The sequence below is a fragment of the Enhydra lutris genome, unplaced genomic scaffold (genome assembly GCF_002288905.1).
Source record: "Enhydra lutris kenyoni isolate GAN:26980312 unplaced genomic scaffold, ASM228890v2 scaffoldscaffold17, whole genome shotgun sequence".
Classification (NCBI taxonomy): Eukaryota; Metazoa; Chordata; class Mammalia; order Carnivora; family Mustelidae; genus Enhydra; species Enhydra lutris.
Genome location: NW_019154101.1, coordinates 39,405,598 through 39,431,131, shown reverse-complemented (window position 1 = coordinate 39,431,131; position 25,534 = coordinate 39,405,598). Strand labels below are relative to the sequence as shown.

At 36.8% G+C, this 25,534-nt stretch overlaps 1 protein-coding gene across 1 annotated transcript in view; it reads right to left on the bottom strand.

The window, feature by feature from the left end:
* Window positions 1–25,534, bottom strand: part of LOC111147682 (androglobin) — a 164,093-nt gene that overhangs the window by 63,457 nt on the left and 75,102 nt on the right. The window contains exons 13-22 of the mRNA XM_022503902.1: window positions 24,847–24,976; window positions 19,116–19,153; window positions 18,049–18,234; window positions 17,120–17,183; window positions 13,631–13,733; window positions 10,807–10,948; window positions 9,099–9,213; window positions 6,277–6,444; window positions 1,747–1,882; window positions 962–1,099 (exon numbers count right to left, since the gene is read on the bottom strand). Coding sequence (XP_022359610.1) covers window positions 962–1,099; window positions 1,747–1,882; window positions 6,277–6,444; window positions 9,099–9,213; window positions 10,807–10,948; window positions 13,631–13,733; window positions 17,120–17,183; window positions 18,049–18,234; window positions 19,116–19,153; window positions 24,847–24,976 — 1,220 coding nt within the window. The remainder of the gene's footprint in view (window positions 1–961; window positions 1,100–1,746; window positions 1,883–6,276; window positions 6,445–9,098; window positions 9,214–10,806; window positions 10,949–13,630; window positions 13,734–17,119; window positions 17,184–18,048; window positions 18,235–19,115; window positions 19,154–24,846; window positions 24,977–25,534) is intronic.

Genomic DNA, 25,534 nt, shown 5'->3' with positions numbered 1-25,534 from the left:
TCTCTCTCTCTCTCTCTCCTCTCAAGTAAATAAAACCCTCAGAAAGAATTCTATTGGAGGTAAGACTTTTCTTATGAAACAAAAACTGCAGAATGAAAATGATTAAATATAATTTTGCCTCTGCAGTGTTTTATTTTAAGCTGATAAAAAGCTAAAATAAAATAACCTTTTTCACAAAAAGTTCATTATACATACCTAAATAATTTAATAGAATACACTGATAATTTGATTTAACAGCTAGAATACACTGCAAACACATTCTGTGTACTCTAAACATATACTACGTGGACATATGAAAGCTTCCTTCATTCAGCTCATTCATTCATTTACCCATTCATTCATTTATTTCTTTGAAAAATGGTCTAGAAATATAAAAATATACATGACCTAGCTGAAGCTAACTGCTGTAGCATTCTGCTAGGCATTGGAGATACATGGAGGAAAAGACGGGCTGTCTGTGTTTTAAGACTCACAACAGACTGGGAAGACACAGCTGATCTTTCACTGACTCCTTCATTCTTTCTTCCAGCACATATTTGCTTTTTGCTTTCTCTGTGCCAGGTACTGTGGTCAATTCTGGGAGCTAGAGAGTAAGGGTGCTGACATGCATTCTGACCTCAAGGAATTTCAATTTTTTTTTTAAGATTTTATTTATTTATTTGACAGACAGAGATCACAAGTAGGCAGAGAGGCAGGCAGAGAGAGAGGCGGAAGCAGGCTACCCGCCAAGCAGAGACCCCAACGTGGGGCTCCATCCCAGAACCCTGGGATCATGACCTGAGCCGAAGGCAGAGGCTTAACCCACTGAGCCACCCAGGTGCCCTGGAATTTCAATATTTATAGAGTTACAAAGAATTAGCCCAATAGTAAAGTAAGACAACTCCAAAATGTTTTTCCTTAGCACACAAATATTCCTTCTTACATACACAAGTTTATTTTATAAATAACTGGAACATGATACCTGGTGTTCTAGCTCTCATAAGCAATCTGACATAAGTCCCTCTCCACATGGCTTGAATTTTAATCGCTGCTGCTACTTCCTCGGGAGAATATTCTTTATCACTCACTGGTAGAGAGTATTTAACATGGACCCATTCCGCTGGAAAGAGAAAAAAAAAATTTGGACTGAAGGTTAAGTTAAAGTATTTAATCCTTTCCCCAGTTTCCAATGCCTTTAACTGCTAAAGTCCTCTGACATATAAAGTGCCACAATGATAGATTTATCTTTATAATTAATAAAAGATAGATTTATCTTTATAATTAATATTGTGCTCTGCAAGTGGCCCTTTTTTAGAATGTAAACACTCTGGAAAAGGGAAACACTACATATTGACCCATGAGTGAGCTACTATTAATTCTTCTGTGAAAATAGTGAGGGTTTTCTCTCAAAATTGAAAGAAAATGTTAAAATTGCATGACTATAGCATAGGGAGAGCAGGAAAGGAGAGTTACTTGGATCTGAAGATCTTCCCAGAATTCCTCAAATCATACCATAAATGTTAGCGACATTCATAGTCTTTCAGGGCAGAAACAAATAGAACAGGGAAATTCTGGACTTCCCTGGAAATATGGAAGTTGGGGACACATGACAGATCCTTGGAGACTCTAGGCTTCCCAGAGCACAGCTTGAATTCTCCACGTCTCTAGTCTACCTACTCCACAAAAACTTTGTGCTTTTTACAAATTATTTCTCTTCTATAAGCCTAGAAAGCCCTTTGTCAAACAAGTATCTAAGCTATTCAATACCTAAAGAAACCTCTTCTAAGGAGAAATCGAGTAACTCCAAATCCAAAACCATAGCACGAAATGCAAATTTAAAGTTGGGAGGAGGTTTTGTTAGCTGAGTTTTTTTCATTAAGCGCCATAAAGAAATATGAAAAACCTGAAAAAGAGAAAATATGTTAGTACATTTTTTTAAACCAAGAAAATAGCATTACCTGGCCAGAGAGGCTCTAAAGAACTTTAAATACTCTAAAAATAAAAATACGTATTTCTCAGATGCACAATAACAGAAGATTTTGAAGTCTCACTCACCCAGGAAGAGAGCAAAATTACTCACCACCTTACCATTTCTAGTTTAATAAAATTTAATCACTATGACGTTTATAATGTACCCTCAATCAGAATATAACTGTTTAAAGAGATATAGTGTAAGATGAAAAATATGGCCCGTGTCCTTAATTAAGCAAATTGAATATTATATTTCATTTGTTTTAAAATGTCATCCACTGTAAGACACACTATTGTTTCATGTGCTACCAAAATAGAAAATATGCTGTTTGGATTTTTTATTTCTTTCTTATTTTCATCTATGAATACTTGCTTCCTACTGAAAAAGCTCTTTTAGATTTGTTTAGACAGAGATTTTCCATCATTCATCACACTGAACACACATGAAAAAATAAAATAAGCTGCCTAAGTTTGGGTTAAGAATTCTGAAAACATTCATATTCAAACTCTTACTCTTGCAAGTCACTTTTTGAAGATATTTATTATGTGTGTTTTCCTATATAATTTTGTCCTTTATATTGTCAAGCTTTGAAGCACCATTGGCTAAAGTGCATTCTACTTTTGTCCCTGGGGTTTCACTCAAACCACCGACCCCCGTCAGTAAGTGCTGGTGCTGACTCCCTCCTGATCCTACCAAAGAAGACCCATGGAAGGTTTTTAGACCATAACCAGAACACATATTCCTTCTTCCAATTTTATTTTCATAGTTTTTGTCTTTAAATTCTGAGATTCCATTTACCCAGTCTTTCCACTGAGAATGCCAACCAAGGCCCAGCACCTTGCTGCTGGATTACTTTTAGCTACTTATTTGTCCACAGGGAGTAATGTGCTTGGTGGATTATGTAAGTTGCCTGGGACACCATCTGTGATGACTTTTAGCCACGTTCTCTTCTCCTTCTCTCTCTTTTCCCTGGGCCCCGGAGGTGGGGAGGGGTATCAGTCTGGTATAGGGAAAATCCTTCTGCTATCTTGTTTCTTTCAGAGGCTCTCTAATGTCATTTAATTCTCTTCCCAGAAGGATTAGGCCTTTGTCAAACAATACACATATTTCTTTTGAAGCAGTAACAGTATGAACCCTTATGAACATGTCCATGTGTGTGCAGAGAATTCTGAAGGCTACCTGGCCAGCAATGACTATAAGGAACCACCAATTACAAGACACACTGATTTCCTTCTCATGTTAAAGTGTGAAAAGAAATGTGCCTCTTAGAATTGGTGAAGTACAGTGCTCTTCAAAGACATATGATTATTGTACTTCCTGCTTAGTCCACATTTTCTGACTACTTCTCATCCCTCTCCATATGTTTAGAGACAGGGACTTAATCTCATAATCTATATTTGTAACTGCCCCATCAACTGACAATGGCGGATAAGCCTGCAAGAAACCACCTAACCCACGCTGAGCAAATCATTGTTACTTTGGTTGAATAGTTTGAAATCAGGATCAAGACATTTTAAACTGGCCTCATATGGGAAAGTGATACAAGTCAGGAGTCAGTTTTTCCATGATATGAATTTAGGAGTAGAGACAACATGTTTACAAGGAGAAAAACAAAATGAAGAAGACATGTTCCAAGGGCTATCTATTCCTTCTTTGAAGTTCTCCACTGAGTCCTTCCTATCCTTGGGAGCCAAGACCTCCCTATATCCTTATAATAAATTAGCACATCTAACTCCTTGTTATGACTTAAATGAGTTAGATTTGTTTTTTGTGCCATGTTAACAAAATGCTCTAAGTATTTCAGCGTCTAAGATAAAAATAAGAAAAATAACTGGTTATATTAATCCTCCTACTCTCTTACACTTAAGTGTTCAGTGTCCTTGATCATGTTGGTGTTCTACAGGATATCACTCTGGGTTCTGTGTGAATGTTGACAGCAGTGAACTCAGACCTGAGGGCAGGAAGGGGCCATTACTCTGACAACCTGATTAAGACACATGCATGTTAGAGAGTAGGGAATAATCTTCTCACAGATTCATGGATTCACCATATCAGTGATTTCAGGGGTCTAGAGGATTAGGCATGCTGGGACATCTCTTCTAAGGTAAAGGATAAGATACTACAATTAAGAAAGAGGCCAGTCCTTCATAGTCTTCTCTGGAATTGCTGATAAAATATTCTGCTTTGGGGAATATTATTCCAATCATTTACTAAATGACTTAGAAGGCCATCAGGTTTGAGCAGAATCCAAAGCAAAAGAAAGATCTCTAGGAGATTTGAGCACCGTGGGAAACAAAGAAAGATCACCTTGTCCAATTGTGTTATAAACATGCTAATGAAAGACCTCCCAGAAAACACACTAGTATTATTCACTAGTGAGAGAGTCCTTATCTGTGGTATACTTACATGACCCATCTGGAATTGTTTATGGTAGACAAAATTTGAAATTTATTGATTTATGGGATGTGGCTCTAAAAAAAAGTCACATAACTTTGTAATATAAAAATGTAAAAGTATTCAAAAATTTAAAATATTTCATTACCAAAATAGCTCCCTTTTGTGTAAATGAAGCATGCACAAAGGTCTTTACATATTAGATCTGGCCTAGCGACAGCAGATTCATGCACAAGTAATCTGGGTGGCAGGGACAAGAACTGCGAATGGTTCCAATAGTTTGGGCTCTCTTTTACCCAGGCTTAGCAATCTGTCAGTAGCAGGAACTTTAATACAATATCATCCTCCGGGGATTCCAGTCAGCTGTGTGGTGGCAAATTTATTTCAGTGTGCTTCTATCAAGGGGGTACAGAAGCACCAAGAAATGTCCCAGCAAATTCAGACATAATACTTCCTGTCTCCATTTGTCCTTCCTAGCATTGACACTTACCTCAAATATGAGTTTGCTTTCTCTTTCTTTGGTGCCTCTGCCAGTATCATTGTCCAAGGGGTTATGGAAAGTCTGATTTAAAAACATTAGATCCAACCTAACATCCCCTTGGAGCAAGGTCATATTATACAGAGAAGATTTAACCACTGGAGAATGTCTCGAACTCAATGGGCCTAATATATACTACAGAAGGAACTGACAAAATTCCTGGTAAATTGAAATGGCATATAAAAGTCTCAGCTAAGAGGCCATCCTAGGGATGACATCTTGTAGAACTGACATGATATCTTCCAGGGCATGGTATACATGAATAGAACCAAAAACCAACATGCAGTGCTGTATCTGTAAAAGCTAAGACACACAGGGATTCAAAAATTAGAAGTAAGATTGACCTCTCTCACCATTATTTCCAGTGGTCCATTTGCAATAATTAGTATTCTCTGTCCCAACAGGCAGTTTGCTAAATTGGAGGACCCAATTCCTGGGGATGGGAGGCAACGGATGTTTCCATCAGGCATTGTGTTATGATTTACAATAAACCTAAGTTATGATATAGGCCTGGTTGCTTTGAGCTTCTCATTCTGGTATGTGAATAGGAGAAAAGGAAAAAATACAATGTTGTGTGGGGAGAATTTACCCTGACTGTCATGAAGTACTAGGGTTTCTACTCCATAATGGGGACAAGAAGAATTATGTTTGAATTCACTGGGACACTTCTTGGTGCTTCCGCAGTAAATGATTAATCACAGCCTGAAAAGAGTAAGGCAATCAAGGTCTTGGGCTCATCAGGATTAAAAGTCTAGGTCACCCACCAGGCAACAAGAACAGCTGAAGCTTTGGATGGAAGAAAGGGGAACTCTAGAATGGTTGGTAGAGGAGAGTGATGTTTGAATACCAACTATGGCTTCAGGGCCAGATGTAGCAATGGAGACCACAACTTTCTAGTCCTATGATGATTTAATTATTTGCTTATTTTTAAGGTTTGGGAATACCACCTTAAGCCATCTAGAACCATCACCTTGAAGAGTGGATTGATAACAGAATTCACTTAAGGGGGGAAATCAGATTGGTTGAAGAGTAAATCATGGCAGGTATTTCTTGCAGATTATTCATGCTGTATGTGAACAGTTCTCAATTAGGGGTGAACTATGTCCCAGGTAGAGTTGCCAGATAGAAAACAAGATACTATAAGGGCAAATACAAATTACAAAAGAAAGGCTTAATTCTCTCTATGGAAAATAAAAGAAGAAACTATTTCCCTACCTTTTTCTTAGACACCTCTTTCAAAAACTTACTATTGCAAGTTCTTTCTCTTTCTCTGTGAAATGTATGTAAGTCTTTTTTAAAGGCTAAATTTTGAAGATCACCTACTATAAGATATATTTTTTTTTGTCAAATGGAAACTATCCTTCTAGAAACATCATAACTTGGATGTGCTTACCCTGCAGTGCTGTGTAGTTAGTTCTTTATTGTGGAGGGGTACAGGGTAGTGAGCCGCTTGTAAATCCTTCATAGCCACAGAGAGTTTACCCTTATCTTTGAAACTAGCAATCACATTTCCAACAGCTTTCAAAATTGTTAGAGACTGCTCTATGAATCGGTAGCTCTCCTGTGAAGACAAAGCATAGCAGCCAGCCTTACTTTCTTTTTCATTTTTATTTAAGTGCAATTAAGCTTATACAAATTTAATTTCTGTTAGTATATTAAACCTCTTCTATATAGTTGATTCAATAGTTATTTATGAAGCCCTTGCTTGATCAAGGCATTTTCCTAGGGTCTATGATCTCAAAGATATAAAACAAGGGTTATAATTCCTGCTGTAGTGGGGACACATGGGAAGGACACCTACCTCATACTGGGAGCCAGAGGAAATTTCTCCAGAGTATTGATACCTAGACTTAGTCCCAAGGACATCTAGGAATTACTTTGACACAATTGTGTGGGATTGGAGAACTGATGGGCAGAGAAGAGTTCAGGGAGAGAGTGATAAAGATTAAAAAGATAAGAGGGTGAAAAAGGTAAAAAGATAATAGGACGAACTGGCTCCCTCTTGCTTCTGGCTCCCTCCTGCTACTGACTCTGAGGAGAAAATGAATGCAAAAAGGGGATAGGGATATGGAAAACAGTATGGAAGTTCCTCAAAAAATTTAAAATAGAACTATCATCTATTCTAGCAATCTTACTTTGGGTATATAGCCAAAGAAAATGAAAACAGGACATTGAAAACATATCTGCATCCCCATATTCACTGTAGCATTATATATACTAGCTAGGACATGGAAACAACCTAAGTGTCCATCAGTGGATAAATGGATAGAGAAGATGTAATATGTGTGTGTGTATAGATAGATGTGTGTGCATATATAAATACATATGTAGTGTGTGTATATATATATATCTGTTACACATAACTATATATATGTATAGCTATAGTATATATGTATAATATGTACACATATATATTTTATATATTTATACCTTATACACACACAAACACACAGAGACAACGGAATATTATTTAGCCATGAGAAAGAAGGAAATCCTGCCATTTGTGACAACATGGATAGATAGACTTTGAAGGCATTATGCTAAGTGAAATAAACCAGACAGAGAAAAACAAACACTGCACAGTATCATTTATGTGTGGAATATTTAAAAACAAACTCAAAAACAGAGGGTAGAAAAGTGGTTGTCATGGGCTATGAAGTGGGTAAAATGAGCAGTTCATGAAAGGATATGCACCTTCAACTACAAGATGAACAAGGTCTGAAGATCTACATGCAAACCATAGTGACTACAGTTGATAACACCGTATTGTATAATTGGTATTTGTTAAGAGACCAGAACTCAAATGTCACCCCCCAAAAAAAAAAAATGTTGTTAACAACAAAAAGATAAGTATGAGAGGTGATGGTTGTGTTAATTAACTAGATGGTGGGCATCCTTTCACAATGTTTATGTATATCACATGACCACAATGTACAGTTTGTATAACTTATGATTTTATTTGCCTATTTTATCTCAATAAAGCTGATGGAAAAAAGAAATTGGATGTCAAATTGCAAATCTGTAGGTCAAAATCAAAAAGAGAGTCAGTGTGGGGTGGGGGGGCAGAGAAAGAGAGAGGAGGAGAGAGAGAGAGAGAAGAAGAGAACCCCGAGAGGAAAAGGAGTTTACAGATTATTTTGATCGGTTTGTAGTGGGTAGTTGGTGGCTAGAGGAGGAGCTACCCAAAGCAGAGGGTGCTTTGAGACAACATGAAGAGGGTGAAATTGTGAGGTGTTTTCGTTCCTTCCTAGGGTGCACCATGGTGCCATCATTGCTCCTTGGTTCCCTGCAGAAATTGTGAGGAATGGCCTAGCAGCTATGCCTGGATGGTACAGATACCCTGCTGGGGTGACCGGATGAAGACAGATGCAACTGAATTGCCCCCTTAATGCATTTGCCATTCTATTACCTTCTACCCCAGCCTCTGAAAGCCTAGAGAAAGCATCTTCTCAATGGTGTTTCTCCCTGAGGTGAAGCCATGACCAGAAAAATTGGTTTAATGACAGCACTGGGAGTGATCATGTATGGCTCTGAGGAGTTTCTGTCTCTCTGCTCTTGGACTAGTCTATCTCTTGTTTCTTCATTAGAACTGAAGAATAATAGGGCCTGGTTTTCGGGCCCAGTAATTTTTACAAGATGGAGGAACTGATAACCCCAGGGAAAGATGAGTTCGCAGACTAAAATAACTAAACATTTATAAAGTTAAGTCGCCTAAAGAAAGAGACAAACTGGATAATCCAGAAGAAGAGATGAATAAGAATGACAGAATTATCCATGGATCCTCTCTCCCTGAATTCCAGAGTCAAACACTTCAAATTCCTTAGGTCAATGAAGGGGTACAAGAACGATATGATACCACAATTTTAAACTTTAATGAAAAGGTCTGTACTGACCCTCTAGACATCCCAAATAACCAATATACTATGGGATCTACCAAAAATGTGGATGTGACAGGGAATTCCACAGAGCAGAGGTGAAGGCAGTTGGAGAAAATCTAAAATTATTTTATTTGTATCTCTACAGAATTTAGACCATTTATTATACATAAATACATTTGGGAGGAGTTTCTTAAAATTCTTAGTTCTTAATTCTTAATTAACAGTTTTAAAAGGTAAAAAGAAAAATGGGTAAGGAATATGATTTAGTTCCAAGTCTTTGGAAACACACACACACACACACACACACACACAAAATCATGGTTGCTTAAATACTTACGGGCTCAAAGTGGGGTAGCACAACATCTTCATCTCCAACGACAAAAGTCACCATGCTGCAGATGTGTATGGAATGTCCTACTGGGGAGTATGCAGTGAAGAGCAGCATATGTCTCCTAAAGACAATGGAAAATATATAAGGACCAATGGGCTCCTTTGTTGTAGTTCTAGCCTCTGTTAATTGCTTGATGACACTCTGTGTTCAAATGAAGTCAAACATTAGTAAGTTGAATTTTTTAACACAGATGGGATAAAGACCTTTGAATTTTCATTCTGAAAGAATCATCAGAGGTCATGGGATATAATTGCATTAATTACATAGGACAGAAAATAGTTATACTAAATGATGAGCTTGACCATGAGGGAGATCTCTGTAATACACTGCAGTCACATCCCAGGAGATGAGTCTCAATTTTTCCCTAACAATAATTCATGGTGCTTAAGGCTTTGTAGATTTCAGATTCATTTCATAGTCATTTCCTCACAAATGTGTCATTTCACCTATGTTGTTTGTGCTTCTCCTACCAGGTTGTGGTATCACTGAGAGCAGCAATGCTCATTTCTCCTCAGTTACTGAGCACTTGGAACATTCTTAAAACACTCACGCAGATAGATTAGGTCCTGGGGGAAACACTTGAATATATATAAGAAGGTTCTTTATTAATTCCCTGTTTTTGGTTGTTGTGATGGATGAGCACTCAGACAAAATAATGACTTCTGGGAAAGTCTCTCTATGACAAAGATTTTAGGGTAGAAGTGAGAAACTCTGAAGTTCTAAAATTTATTATTTTCTAGGAATACTGGGTGCTTGCCACACATTATTTTAACATTTGATTTTGCTGTGTAGACTTTGCTTTTTCTATAAGAGCTGTAGCTTTTCACTGATTACATAGAATTAACATGATTGATCTTAGGAAATCCAGTAAAAATATTTATTTCATCTGAAATAGGAAGTAATGTTTTGAATTTTAGTTTTCAAAATCAAGAAAGCTACAACTATGCATATTTTCTTTAAAATGGAAAATGTTACCTCAGTCAAATTTATCTTAATTAAAAATAAAACGATAGGTAAGATTAAAAGCAAACCACAGGTTAAAAATATAGAAACCATAGGGGGAAAAATGCTATGTTTGTCAATCTGGTTTCAAATAAAATCATAGTTCTTACCAAGGGATATAAGATTTACCAGAAAACAAAAGGGATTGTTTAATAAATGAATTTTAAGAAATGATATTTTAAACCATATTCTTTCTTTTTTTTTTTAAGATTTTATTTATTTATTTGACAGAGAGAGAGAGAGAGCGAGAGAGAGAACACAAAGCAGGGAAAGTGGGGAGAAGCAGGCTTCCCACGGAGCAGGAAGCCCATTGCCAGGCTTGATCCCAGGACCCTGGGATCATGACCTGAGCTGAAGGCAGATGCTTAACGACTGAGCCACCCTCAGTGCTCCTAAACTATATTCTTCCTTAAGAAATTACCAGACTTTGACAATCATGAGTATTCCAAAAGGAGATTCACTGAACAGCATTTCTTCAATTTCTTTGTTCATGGAATTATTTTTCTCAAGAATCTTAGTGATAGCTCTGTTTCTTACAAAATCACTTCAGGAGACAATATTCTAGGTCCCATATTGTTTACTTATTTGGTAGCCAGTGGTTTACAAGGCTTCAAAAAATTCTTCATATGGGAAAAATGAAGTCACTCCATACCCAACAGGCAGGCGAACCACTGTAGCCTTAGTAGCATATGTATGAATCTTTGTAACAAGTTCCCGGGACTTCAGAGATTTCCAAGAAACTGATTCAGCTGTAAGCAGTCCAGGCTCTATTTGGGGGCTGTCTTTTGCTAAAGCTAGGAGGAGAGGGAAAAATGTTAAAATTTGACTGTGACAGTGTAGCTGGCCTTTACAACATTAGTAACAATAATAATATCAGGAATTAGAGATTTCCTGAAATTATTCATAAAACCCAGAGAAAATACTCTGGATAAATAACTACTGGAAATAACACTGGTGAGACTCGGGTCTTCCTCTCTGTCCATTTTCCCTCCTCAGAATCATCTCTCACTAAAGAAACCAGGAGTGGGAGAGTTAAGAAAAGTACAGACAAGACTATCCCATTTAATAATCTGTGGCAAAAATCACAATATCTCTCTAGATGCAGTTTTAAGGGGGAAAGACACCACATCTGGGAAAATAAAAGATTTTCTTAAGATAGTGGCAAAGCAAGATCAAAATACCCCATTGTTTAATCGAAGTTTTTAATTTTGATTCTTAGCTTTGACTATGTGTAGAAATAGCAAATAATGGACAAAAATTTAATTTTCATATTAAGTGTTCCTCTTAAAATGAATAAAGAATATTAACTAATTTTCATCCATAGCTAAGGTCAAAAGACTTTTTAAATTTAAAAAAAAATGTAATTGAGACAACATTGACACAAGACATTTTATTGGTTTTAGGTGTATCATATAATGATTGCTATTTGCACATATTGTGAAATAATTACCATGAAAATTTAGTTAACATCCATTACTACACACAATTACAATTTTTTTCTTGTAATGAGAAACTTTAATTTACTCACTTAGCAATTTTCAAATATACAATATAGTGTCGTTAACTATAGTCACTTTGGTGTACATTACATCTTCAGGAATTAGCTTATATTTTTACCCTGTTTATAACCTGAGCATATAAGGGCAAAACATGACCTGAAACACCTCCGCACACATCGAATTTCAATGTTTAAAGACATGGTGTGGCTTAGGAGTTATTAGTTAGTAGATATACTAAGCTTATACCACTGAAGTTTGGCAAATTTATTCAATGAATACTTATTGTCTATGGCTACACTAGACACCATTCACAATACTGGGTATAACTGAGTGGAAAATCATAGTTCCTGCTGTCAAAGTTGGCAGGACATTTAATAGTCAACATTCAGCAAATTTTTATTGTACCTCCACAGTGCCAGGTATTATAAATTTGAACTATAGATGATTTGATCTTGCTGTTTAGGCTTTGCTTTTTCTATAAGAGCCATAGCTTTTCATTGATCACATAGAATTAACATGACTGATCTTGGGAAATCCAGTAAAAACCATTATTTCATCTGAAAAAGGAGGTACTACTTTGAATTTTATTTATCAAAATCAAGAAAACTTTCGATTATCCAAATTTTCTTTAAAAGGGAAAATGTGATCTGCTTATCCAAGTTTATCTTAGTTAAAAATAAATGTACATGTAAGATTAAAAACAAACCATAGGTAAAACTATGATTGGTAAGGGGGAAAAAATGCTGTTTCCTAGCCTGTTTTTAAATAAACAGATTTAACTTTAACCCAACAGGACAGAGACTTGAAGAATGTTGTTTTGTGCATATGTGCAAATATGCAAGGGGCATGTCTCAGAAAGAAGCAAAAATAGTCCCTCCATGAGAGCAGCAGGGAAGATGACCAGTATTGTGAAGAGCTCATTATGGGAAGAGGAGGTGGGTCATTCTTGATTTTTGTCTATCCCGCCAGTGGAAATAGCAGTAAGGTCATTAGCTAAAAATGCACAAGGATAAGAGCAACTGTTGGAGAGATCTGGAGGTTTGAGATAGTCTTCCATGAGGACAAGAGTGGAGAATGCATGAACCAGGGAAACATTGGCAGTGCTTAAGGGCCATTTTGAAATCTGCGGCCCTCAGTTGAAAGTGAGGCTAGCTGATAGGATTATTTTTTTCTCTAGTCACATTTAGCTGCTCTGATGCACACAGGTAAGATGCAAAGTTCATCTGTTGAATCAACCAATATCAGGGTTTTGCCAGGAAAGGAAGCTGAGAGGGAAAGAAAAGCAATCACACTGAGGTGTGGCCAAGGCTACCATTACAATGGCGGGTCATGGACATTGGGGATGAGAGAAATAGGGACATGAGGAGAAGGAGGACAGAGAAAAGTAGGAGGGTCAGTAGACGGTGGTCCCGGAGGAGTCAAAGGATTATAAGAGTAAGGGTTTTAGGAAGAGTGAACTGGAGAGTCAGGTCCTGTAGTCAGAGCCTGAAATTGAGATGTTTGAGATGACACAGTTATAAGGCAGGTACCTTCTAGAATATAATTATGAAAACAAAGGCCAAGTTGAGATGGCATAAAAGAGCTTCAGAATTGTCAAATCAAAGAAAGACTGCATGTTTTTAAATAGAGTTTTAAAAGACTCAAGAATGAAGACATGTGGAAGGGGAAAGAACAAAAAAGTAGGTATCATGCCAAAGAGGGGAACACAGGACTAAGACAAGGAGAGGTGTAGGTGGCAAGAGTGAGCATAACCCACAATGTCTGAACAGGAAGAGCCTCCTGAAAGGTGATGTAAGGAAGACTTTCTTAGAGACTCTGGAGAGGAAATAAGTTCCTGCATCTACAGCTTAAACATCTTGTATTTCCCCTGGACTGAATGAAAGTAAGCTGGGATTTAAGACTATAATTTACACTAAAAAAATTTTTTAAAAATTTAAAAAATTTAAAAAGACTGTAATTTTCTCAAAGCTCTCTTACCTCCAGATTCTCCCCATCGTACCAATGCAGAAAAGCAAACCAGCAGTTCGATAGGTTTTAGACTATCCACAAATAGATAGTAGGGCACACGTTCATCTGAGAACTGCAAGAAATCAGATAAATCACTGAATTTAGTATTAGTCTATTAATGCTGTATTTGCTACTTGTAATAATCATACAATACCTAACATTTAGAGAGAACCTACTATGCCCTAGACACCATGATAAATATTTCACAGCTTTCATGATATGAAGAAAATCACACTAGGTAAATGTTGGCAATAGTCTATGGAAGATGGGTCTGTAGGACCTGTGTGTAAGATTGGTTGTCCCATAACAGAGAGTCAAAACTCTTCTCCAAGAGCAAAGAAAAGGGATATGCTTGTTCCAGAAATAACAAATGGAGGAGACTGGGCTGGAAGCTGAGCAGTGCTCAAAGAATATATATTGGTCCTTGATAATAGGCCACAGAGTAACCTTAGCAGAGAATGGAAATGTCTAATGGGTTCTATTAAGGTATTTTGCAGGGTGGTGTGTGATATAAATACTTTTGTCCTTTTTTTACAGTATCTTCAGAAATACAGCCATTGAACACCAATGCACCAGGCTGGGTTTTTGTTTTGAAGATGCAAGAGAGTACTGAGTAAAACCAGAACTTCCCTTAAAGGACAGCCATGTAAGGGTTACATGAACATGAACTCAGTCTATCCTCAATGGGTACTATTATATGCATAATTGTGGGTGGAGAAACTGAAACACAAAGAGAATAAGTAATTTGCCAAAGGTGGCAGAATTTGCAAATAGCAAAGCTGAGAGTCAAAAGTAGGTCTTTCTATTGAGCAGCTCCAGGACTGGTCTTTGAGACTATTGTACTTGTATTGCCTCTCAACTGACTGGTGCTTCAACATAATTCTGACAGATGGCATATAGCAAGTGTGTTAAATTAATTTCATTGCTATTATAGACTTAAGCTTTCATTTTATTACACAATGATATTTAAATAAACGTTTAAAATATGAAAGAAAAATCTCTAGTGATACTGTGAAAAACACAACCTTGTTATTTAATCAAGTGTGACAAGATTGCTGGAAATGCTTGATACAACATGACCATGTTTTAAATGACTGCTTCCCCCGATATTTTTCAATAGTAAGCATTTGCCATCTATCTTCTTTGTTTCCTTCTGGCTGCCACACATTGGTTATAAAGGCAGTTGTTGCAAGAATACACTCTCTAAAATTATGAAGGAAGCTTGGGTTTGCCAGCCTACCTGTGCATGCTGGAGGAGGAGTTTCTGCACAAAGCTCATTTGCTGCCATTTTTGAGAATCTGAGAATTTAGGGACAGTGTGGCCCTAGAGGTCACACGGAGGTGCTCTGGTGCCTGCACAGGGGACCTTTGGGAACTCCCTGCCCCACCTTTACATGGAGTACCAATGGAACATCTATAGAATGTGCTGGAAGGAGCCTCGGGCTCAGCTGGCAGTGCCTGTGGCCATTAAAATCAGGAATGCCTGGCCTTAGACCACAACCAACCCTTCCTTTCAGGTCATCCCAAAGGCTTTAAGTTTGGATTCCAAAGCCCTCTCAGAAAAAATTATTGTTTTCCCATACCATTGATGTTAAAAATTAAAAAAAAAATTCAGGGGAATGAAGAAGGGACTGAGAAATCTGTATTTACATCACTTTGTAAAAATAGGATCAGAATAAAGAACAGTTGGCCATTGTTTTACACACACACACACACACACACACACACACACACACACACGTGTTGGGATAGTTGTGTAATAGCAAATGCATAACCAAACTGCCTTTAGTAACAATGACCACCAACACTGATTATCCCTTGTTAATACTAGGCATTCTTCTAAGTGTTTTATATACATTCTCTCCATTATTTCCCAACCCTATCTATAGGGCTCTTACTGCAATAATTTCATAGATGAGAAAATGGAAGCAAAAAGGAATGAACTTAGTCAGATCCCACCCCAAAGGAAACATGAATTCAAAACCAGGCAGCCTGGTTCCAGGCCACCAACCCGGAAAACCTAGTGAGAGGGAAGAACTAGTGAGAAAGGCACAGGCTTCACATCAGGCACAATTCTCAGGACGCTTGTGCCACTTACCAGATGGGTGGTCTTGGGCAGTTTACTCAGCCTTGACCTGCCTCAGTTTCCTTCCCTGAAAAATGTTGATCATAATAGTCCTTTTCTAGGGTTTGCTATGCAGAGTTAATACAATAAAGAACCTACTGCAGGGCCAACAGAGTAAGCACCTCTAAATGACTTCTTCTTATTATTGCCCACAGTGCAAATATGGAAATATGCTGCAGTGACCTGTAAACTGTATGTTATTCTCACCCCATACTCTGGGTTCAGTTATTCCCAATTAGCAGTGTTGTTATCTTTATAAAGTCAAAGCACTCCTCTGGGTGTCTTTAGAGATAAACTCCAGAGCTAGGTTGACTATTTCTCCCAGCTACCTTCCCCCCAGGCACTACTAGGGACCTGATCCTTCACTTCAGAGCAGACATCCAGCTAAAGAGCACCTCATGAAAAATGCTCAAAAGGTTTTCTTTGCCTGCATTTTCATCTGATATGAGTGCAATGAGAAAAGTCATCTCCAACAGTTCTTTCTTCCCCCACCTCTGCACAGGCCTTATAGAGATGTGCCATTATCGCTGGGGGCTTGAATGCCCCCCTATGAGCAATATAAGAGTTTCAGTACAAGCCAGTTTCCTAGACTATGTTTCATAGTTTTCTCCAAAATGCCACACAATGTGAGATTTGTTAATTAATTCAGTCTTTAATTTTTTTTATTGAGTTTCTGCCTTATCCCAGGACCAGCATTGTAATAATACACAAAAGGACAGAGTCCTTCTTAAGATGATAACATCAAACGGGTGGGTGGGAGGAGGAGCACAGAGAAGTAATCAGGCCAGTGGGACAGAGAAGGGTAAGTACAAGTCACACAGAGTGCAGGGTACTTGACCTAGACTCTGTGGCCAAGGAAGAAAGTCTCACAGAGTCAAGTTCTGAAAGACTTCTAGCATTAGCCAGATGAAGGCAATAAAGATGATAGGGAACCGGCTCCACGTAGACAGAACATGGACAAAAAAAGCAGAAATAGTAGTAGAAATGTGCTTTTGTTTTAGGAATAGCATGCAATTCAATAGACACTAATTGAAATCAAATATAGTGAATTTATTTGTGCTTCAGTTATTCATAAATCAAACATTTTTAAAGTGAATTTACATAATAATGCAGCTCAGGATTGAACAGAATCAGATAAATCATAATTGGAGATACAAGGTAGCAGAATTTTGCTTATTGTCTGGATAAGAGATCAGTAGAAGACTCTAGGAATTGATTTTGTTAATATAATTACAAATTTGGAAATGCTTGATAGATTTGAAGGTGTTTTGTACTAGCATGATTTAATCAAAATTTACATAAAAGGAAAAGAGAAGAGACCACAATATATTTACCTTGAATTCTGTTTTTTGAAAGCTAAGGCAATATGAATTGGGCTTGTGGAAAATATATATGTTCCTGAAAAACATTATTTATAACAGGTTACTGTCACCATATGCAATGAACTAGTACTACATGCTAAGTTTCATGGAATCAAATGATTACAGGCAGAACAAGGAAAAGACGGAAGAAAATTTAAAGAAACTTATATAACAACAACCCAGGAAAATAGTGGTTGCCAGGGGCTAAGGGTGGGGGAGTTAAGAAGAGGTTGGTAAGTGGATACAAACGTTCAGTTATAAGATGAATAACGTCTGAGGATCTAATGTATAACATGGTGACTGTTCTTGATAATACTGGATTGTATTACTGAAATTTGCTAGGAGAGTATAACTTAAATATTCCTGCCCCCTCCCACCAATTGGCAAATGTGTGAGGTGTTTTATGTGTTAACTCGATGGGGAGAATCTTTCATAATGTATATTGATTCATCACCATGTACATTAAGATATATAATATATATATTATATTTATATTTAGATATGTTTAAGATATATATTTACATATATATATTTAAGATATATAAATATCTTACAATTTTATTTATCAACTCTTAGGTCAATAAAGCCAGGGGAAAAGAGTAACAACTGCATTGAATTAGTTGTCCGAAGGAGACAAAAATGATCCCTCTCAGTAAGTAAACTATCTTTCACTTCATCAACAAATAAGTCTCTGAGGATGAGCAGACACTGGCCTGAGATCTGTTTGGCTATTATTAATATTCTATGTGGACTATCAACTCACTTATTTTTCTCTCTAACATTTTTACTGGGTATCATATCAATATCAGACTAATATTGGTTTAACTCTTTTGAATGATAGGTAAAAGTTAATGGCTTATATATCCACTATATTTAATACACATTAAAAAACTTATACTTACTGAAAACAAACACAGAAGTCTTCAAAATCCAACCATATTTCTTTAGAAACATTATTATTTATGGTTGCAAACTCCTCCTGTGATTTATCCTGTGTTGCTGTTGTCAGGCTGACCAAATCTCTTTCCAAACTTAATCCTTCCCCTTGATGGGTTGCATCATTCAATCCAAAGTCTATCAGTTCGTCTGTGCATAGCAGAAGACAAACATATCAATTGCACCTACATCATTAAATATTAAGTTATTGAGATATGGAAAATTATAGAGGACAATTTGCATATTGAATTCTACTTTTGAAAAAAATGTTTCCCGAGGCAATCATTTACATGCAAGCCTCAAATTTAGGGAGGCCCATGCAGAGACACATTTTCGTACACCCAGGAGAATGTAATCCTAACTTAAATAGCAGAGTGTTCAAAACTTTTGAAATCACTTTCATAAATTTGTGTGACCATTCTTCACAGATTATAAAGATACAGCAGAAATTATCTAGTTTAAGTATTTGACATCTGCTATAGGCAGACAAGTTCATGTAAGAGAGGAAGAGGGAGGGGTAGCTCATGCATCAGAAGAAAGGAGAACAGAGAGCTATCACAACAAATACATTTCAGAAGCCACTTAAATGCTTTCACATCGTTAGCAATTCTACATCTTATTTTATGTTGATCAAGTGATGTCATAAAGTTCTTACAGGCTTCCTGAGTCAAAATGTTACATATGTACATGCCACATAACGCTTCTTTAGATTTGAGGATTGGCCAAGTCTATATTTAGGAACTGAGGAATTGGTTGGTGATGGTTTCCTTGCTTTGATCATCAAGTACGTGTATGAAAACACATGAGCTGTACTCATGGGCCCTTTATCAGATATCTTTGATTTTGACTTTAAGAATGAATTTAACAAGTGAGATTATCTGAGTTTTCTAGCCCAAAGCAGATTAAAGTTAACACATCAGAGGAGACATTGGAGACAGACCACCAAGAGCCAGGAGAAGGGACCTCTAAGAGCTGTCAAGAAGCAGAGATCCTTTTGCGTTTTGATGTTTGTGAAAGTCATGAGATTATTAATTTACCTTTTCCAAGTATAGCTTGTGAAATAACATTACCCTGTGAAATGAAAGGAACACGTTAAGAAACCATTTATAAATTCAGAAAACATGTTAGCTATTTAAAGCACCAATGCTTTTAAAAGAGTTAATACTGTCTTTTAATCATCGAAGAAATAAATTTCTGCAAATAGTTCCTAAAACATGGTAAAGCAGAAACTTTGTTTTTAACCTTATAGTTCAAGGATGTGAATTTATTTTAATAATTGCCTGAGGGCTTAAATTTGTGAAATTAAAACCCAGAATATGAGAGTTTATTAAATAATTGAGTCTTAAAATACAAGTTAAATTAAAACAATAATATCCTCAAGTAGTTATTCTGCTTGGTATGAAGCATCTGATGTGATTACAGATCAAATATAATGAGATGAGATTATAATTGACAGTTAATGTACGGAAACTAGAAAGGTATGTTTCAAATTATAAAAATGCTTCCTCCAAATTTAAACAGGGAAATGAAGTTGAATTCATTTGTGCAACTCCATTTCCTCTGTGACACAATTAAAATATGTATAAAAGGTTAAACGGTACAAAGTCATTCAGACATAATGGATGATGGCAACAATATTTTGGATGATGTAAAGAGATGCAGGTAATAACAGAACAGAGCTACCTGAGAAGCAAGGGAGAAGCAAGCCCATCACATACATGCCTTAGGGCCCCAGAAATGATTAGTGGGCATCTGAGGAGAAGAGAATGCTATACAGCCTCATATCAAAATACAGGAATGGGTTAAATGACTATTTAAGGAAGAGACAAATCCCCATTTTGCTATAATCCTTTGTGATTTAACATCTAGCCTTCTTCTGCCTACATGGGACACTGGAAATTGCTTCACATGGAGAAATTAAATGAGCAATCTCCAGACCTGGGTTCACAGGTACTATGGGAAACAGAGCTACTCTAAAGAGAAGGGAGGAATTAAGTGAAAATCCATGTGCTGAACTTTGAGACTCTTGGCTCCCCTGTGCTCCTTGGCTGTAAGAACACTGATGGATAAGTGTATGCCAATCCCTGTGACCCATTCCACCCCAGGAGGGAGATTAGAAGACTCTTAACTGGAGAAACCAACCAAGGCCAAGGAAAAAACCCCCAAAGAATCTACATTTGGAGCTAATCTTACCCCCAAATGAAGCTCATTTATCCCCCAATTATCCTAAGTTAATTATCCTACTGGCTGACAAGCTCTAGCCATTCTATAAAGCCACCTCCAATCAGCAGTCAATTAATATCATGAATTCCTTGGATATAGATGTGCAACAAAGTATCACCAGACAATTGAGGAAGGAAACTTAGATCAAAGAAAGAAACTAAAGTGTGTGGGTGGAGAGATTAATAGAAAACTAAAACAATATATAGGGATACCTTTTTTAAATTGGTAAAATCAGAAAGATCAGAGAACATCCATCTACAAAATAAGAAACTTCTACAAAAAATACAATGAAGAATGAGAGCTCTTAGAAACTAAAAATAGGAAAGTGAGGTAAACTCAACAGAAAGTTTGGATGACAAGGTTGACATAAAGACAAAGAGAATAGAGCTATAAATCTTTTAGAAGAAAACAGGGGGAAAGCTTCATGACATTGAATTTGGTGATGATTTCTTGGATATGACACTAAACAACAGCAATAACAAATGTAAAAATAGATAAGCTGGACTACATCAAAATAGAAAATTCTGTGCATCAATACCAAGAAGATGCAACCTGTGGAATGGAAGAGAATATCTGCAAGTCATGTATCTGATAAAAGGGTAGCATCAACAATATATAAAGAACTTATACAAAGAACAACAAAAATCAAATAAACTAATTTAAAAATGGGCAAGGGACTTAGATATTTATACAAAGAAGATATACAAGTGACCAAAAAGCATATGAAAAGATGTTCAACATCACTAATCATTAGGGAAATGCAGGTCAAAAGTATAATGAGTTATAACCTCATACCCATTATGATGGCTACTATTACAAAAAAATAAAACAGGAGTGCATGTTGGTGAGGATGTAGAGCAACTGGAAGTCTTGTGCATTCCTAGTGAGACTATAAAGTGAAAAACTGTATGGTAGCTCCTGAAAAATTAAAGTAGACTTACCAGGTGTTCCAACAATTCCACATCTGGATAAAAACCCAACAGAATTGAAGGCAGTATCTCAAGGAAATATTTTTACACCCATGGTCAGACCAGAATTATTCACCAGGTGTCCGTTGATGGATGAATGAATAAATAAAGTGTGATATGTCGATAGATGATAGATAGACAGACAGACAGACAGACATGGGAATTTCTTTTCTTTATTGTCTCCACAGTAATTATCCTTATATAGCTAGAATATAGATTCAACAAAGACTTCTGAAGTAAACTAATCTGGAAGGCAGAGGAAAGTGAAGGTTTGCCATTGTGAGAGAGGACAGCAGTGCTAAATACTTATCTTCCACAACAAGGGGTAATATCTAAACTGATAGATCAAGAAATAAATAGAATCCCATCATTGAATAAATATGTAACTGTGTCTGCCATATGCCAAGCATTTTCACCAGTGCTGATAAACAACAACAGTATGCGTGCCTACTATTTAGAAATGTAGAGCTACGCACCAGAAAAAACACTAATAAAAGGGATTGACTCTGGGGAGGAAGACTAAGGGAATAAGGAGGAATAAGACAGATTGACTATTTTTATGGTGTTCTTGACTCTCTAAAACTACTGCATGGAATAGCTTAAAACTAAAGAAAAACTTTTATAACTGTTCAAATCTATTCATTCTCAATTGTTTGTCTGCTTTTCAACTAATACTAAAAAAAATTGCTCACTTGAATGCAATGATGTGCCCTGCAAGGTATCTTATGCCATCTAGAGAGGTGAGTAGAAATGAACTAGGGTTCAGTCACCTCAAGAAATATAATGCAACTTTAAGAATAGAAACACTCTTTATGTATAAATATGAAATTATCTCCAGTACTTACTAAGTAAAAACTCTTTTGTTAAATTTTAAATAGAAGAAGGGAGGTTATGGAATATAATATAATATCTCTGTGTTTCTCTGAATTTGCATAACAAAATGCAACAAATGTCCTATGGAGTGCAGAGCAGTGAAAATGGGGAAGTATATTAATAGAAACAAGAGTTCTTCATGTATGCCTTATATTTTCATTTTTTATTTTTTTAAAGATTTATTTATTGGAGAGAGAGAGAGCATGAGTAGGAGGAGCAGAGGGAGAGGGAGAAAGAATTCCAAGCAGACTCTGTGCTGAGCGTGGAACCTGATATGGGGCTCAATCTCACAGCCCTGAGATCATGACCTGAGCTAAAACCAAGAATCAGATGCTTAACTGACTGTGCAACCTAAGGGTCCCTTATATTTTTATTTTTGAACATGTGAATATATTACCTATTAAGCAATAAATACCCTTTGACACTCACCACACTGGCAAAATTTGAAATATTAGGTAATATAAGTGTTGGCCATGATGCCTTACAAAGAAATTTCTTATCCAGGCATGGCAGAAGTGGATATTGATACACCTATATTGGAAAATTGTTTGGCATTTTGTTGTAATGTCAAATGGGTAAATGCCCCATGACCCATCAATTATGCTCCCAGATTCACATTCTGGACCAGGACTTCCTAGTCAAGTGTCCTTTGGGGTCCAGAGTTAAAATTTCAGGAATCCATGAACATGGAGAGTTGAAAAAAATTCATCTTTAGTCCAAGTTCAGCTTTTTCTTCAGTTATCAATTTATCAATGCAGGTAAGTAAGCCACAATACTATTAGCAATAACTGTGACTTTATGGAAGAAATTACACTATTTTACATATAATTACAGTTGTTGCAAATATCTTCAAATGTCACATGTGTTGACCACTACTCTGAAATTGCAATTGTGGGGCCCATCGTTAGGTTTCAAGTAGTCATGTGTTACTCTCTACAGATACTTCCGTGACCTGCAGCTGGCCAACCATTTGGCAACTATACTTAGCAGTCATTCCTCCACCAAACAGTGAAGTGATGTGTTCTCATGGTGCTAACCCAAACAGTTATTTTGTTTTCCACCGTTCCCTGTCATTGATACTCAACTAATACACAGATGCATTTATTTTCATTGTGTGCTGAAGTTTTACAAAATTGGCAACAGGAGCCACAGTGCATAAAAGGTTACAAACTCTGAAACTCTGGAAACGCTGGAGCATGTGTACAGGGACATACAAGAATGGTCATCATACCGCTGCTTACCATAGTAAGAAACAAGAAGCTCCCAATGTTCATAGTGGCAATGTCCACAATAGCCAAACTACAGAAAGAGCCAAAATGCCCACTGATTGATGAATGGATAAAGAAGAGGTGGTATACATGCACAATGGAATATTACTCAGCTGTCAAAAAGAATGAAATCTTGGCATTTGCAGCAACATGGATGGAGCTAGGGTATATTACACTAAGCAAAATAGCCAAAGACAAATGTCATATGATTTCACTCATATGTGGAATTTAAGAAACAAAGCAGATGAACTTATGGGAAAGGGGGAAAAAAATAGAGAGAAGCAAACCATAAGAGACACTTAAAGACAGAGAACAAACTGAGGGTTGATGGAGAGAGGTGGGTGGGGGGTGAGCTGAATGGGTGATGGGCATGAAGGAGGGTACTTGTTTTCATGAGCGCTGGGTGTTACATGTAAGTGATGAATCACTAAATTCTACTCCAGCAACCAATATTACACTTTATGCTAACTAACTAGAATTTAAATAAAAATCTGAAAGAAGAAAAAAAACAAGCAGCAATGACTATAGCCATTAACAATGTGGCGATTAAAAAAAAAAAGTAGTTTGGTTATATATTAGATATCTTCAACCAGTTGAAATGAATGAACTATGACATACAACAGCTGGTAAAGCTCATAAATGATGCTAAGTGAAAGAAGTCCCAGAGGAATTAATGGGTCCATTTAAAGAAAATTACATAACAATTAAACTAAGGTTATACTGTTTATAAATGTATATATGTAATTGGCAAAATTAGAAGAGTATGGGTTTGGACACCTGGTGATTCAGCTGGTCCGAGTCTACCTTCAGTTTGGGTCATGATCTCAGGGTCCTGAGGTTGAGCCCTGTATCCAGCTCCCTGCTCAGCGGGAAGTCTGCTTCTCACTCTCCCTCTGTTGCTCCCTCTACTTGTGCTGTACTGCTCATGTGCTCTCTCTTTCTCTCTCAAATAAATAAAATCTTTAAAAAAAAAAAAAAAAAAGGAGGAAGAAGAAGAGTGTGGGCTTGGTTAACACCAAACTCTGAATGGAAGATAGGAGATGCACAAGGGACTTCTTTTTTTTTTTTTTTTTTAGATTTTATTTATTTATTTGACAGAGATCACAAGTAGGCAGAGAGGCAGGCAGAGAGGAAGAAGCAGGCTCCTTGCTGAGCAGAGAGCCCGATATGGGGCTCGATCCCAGGACCCTTGGATCATAACTTGAGCCGAAGACAGAGGCTTTAACCCACTGAGCCACCCAGGTGCCCCGCACAAAGGACTTCTATAAGGAATGAATATGTCACTTTATAATCTAAAAAGCTTATTTTCATAACATTCTTTAGTCTGTTCAATTGCATGTTATACAGTCTTTTGTGTATAATATATTTCACAAGTTAAGAAAAGATATTTTATAAGTAAGAGTTGGGCTGATAATAAGAGTAACATAGTTACCTGAGAAACTGCTCCTGTCAATTGGCTTAAGTCTGGCTGGCTAATGGTGGCGGTTTCATCATTCTCGGTAATGGATGATAAATCAAATCTAGGAGGCACCCCTTTCTTAATAAAAGACTGTACAAAATGGCTAATAAAAAAAAAAACTTTTGTTATCCTAATTTCTTATTTGAAGTTACTAATAAATAACCGTCATTTTTTTTTATTGAGGTATAACTCCCATATAACACCATATTAGTTTCAGGTGTACAACATGATGATTTGATATTCATATATATTGTAAGATGATCACAAGCATAGTTAACATCCATTGCCACACATAGTTGCAATCATTTTTCTTTGTCATGAGAACACTTAGAATCTCCTCTCTTAGCAACTTCCGAGCATACAATACAGCATTGTTACCTGCAATCGTCATGGGCATTATATCTCATGACTTGTGTATTTTATAACTGGAAGTTTGTACCTTTTGACCCCACTTTACCCATTTCATGTACCTCCTTCCTCTGGCAACCATCAATCTGTTCTCTGTATCTTGGGTGTTTGTGTTTGGTTTTGACTTTTTAGATTCCACGTATAAGTGAGATCACATGGCATTTGTCTTTCTCTGACTTATTTCACTTAGCAGAATGCCCTTAAGGTCCAGCCATGTTGTCACAAATGGCAAGATTTCCTTCTTTTTTATAGA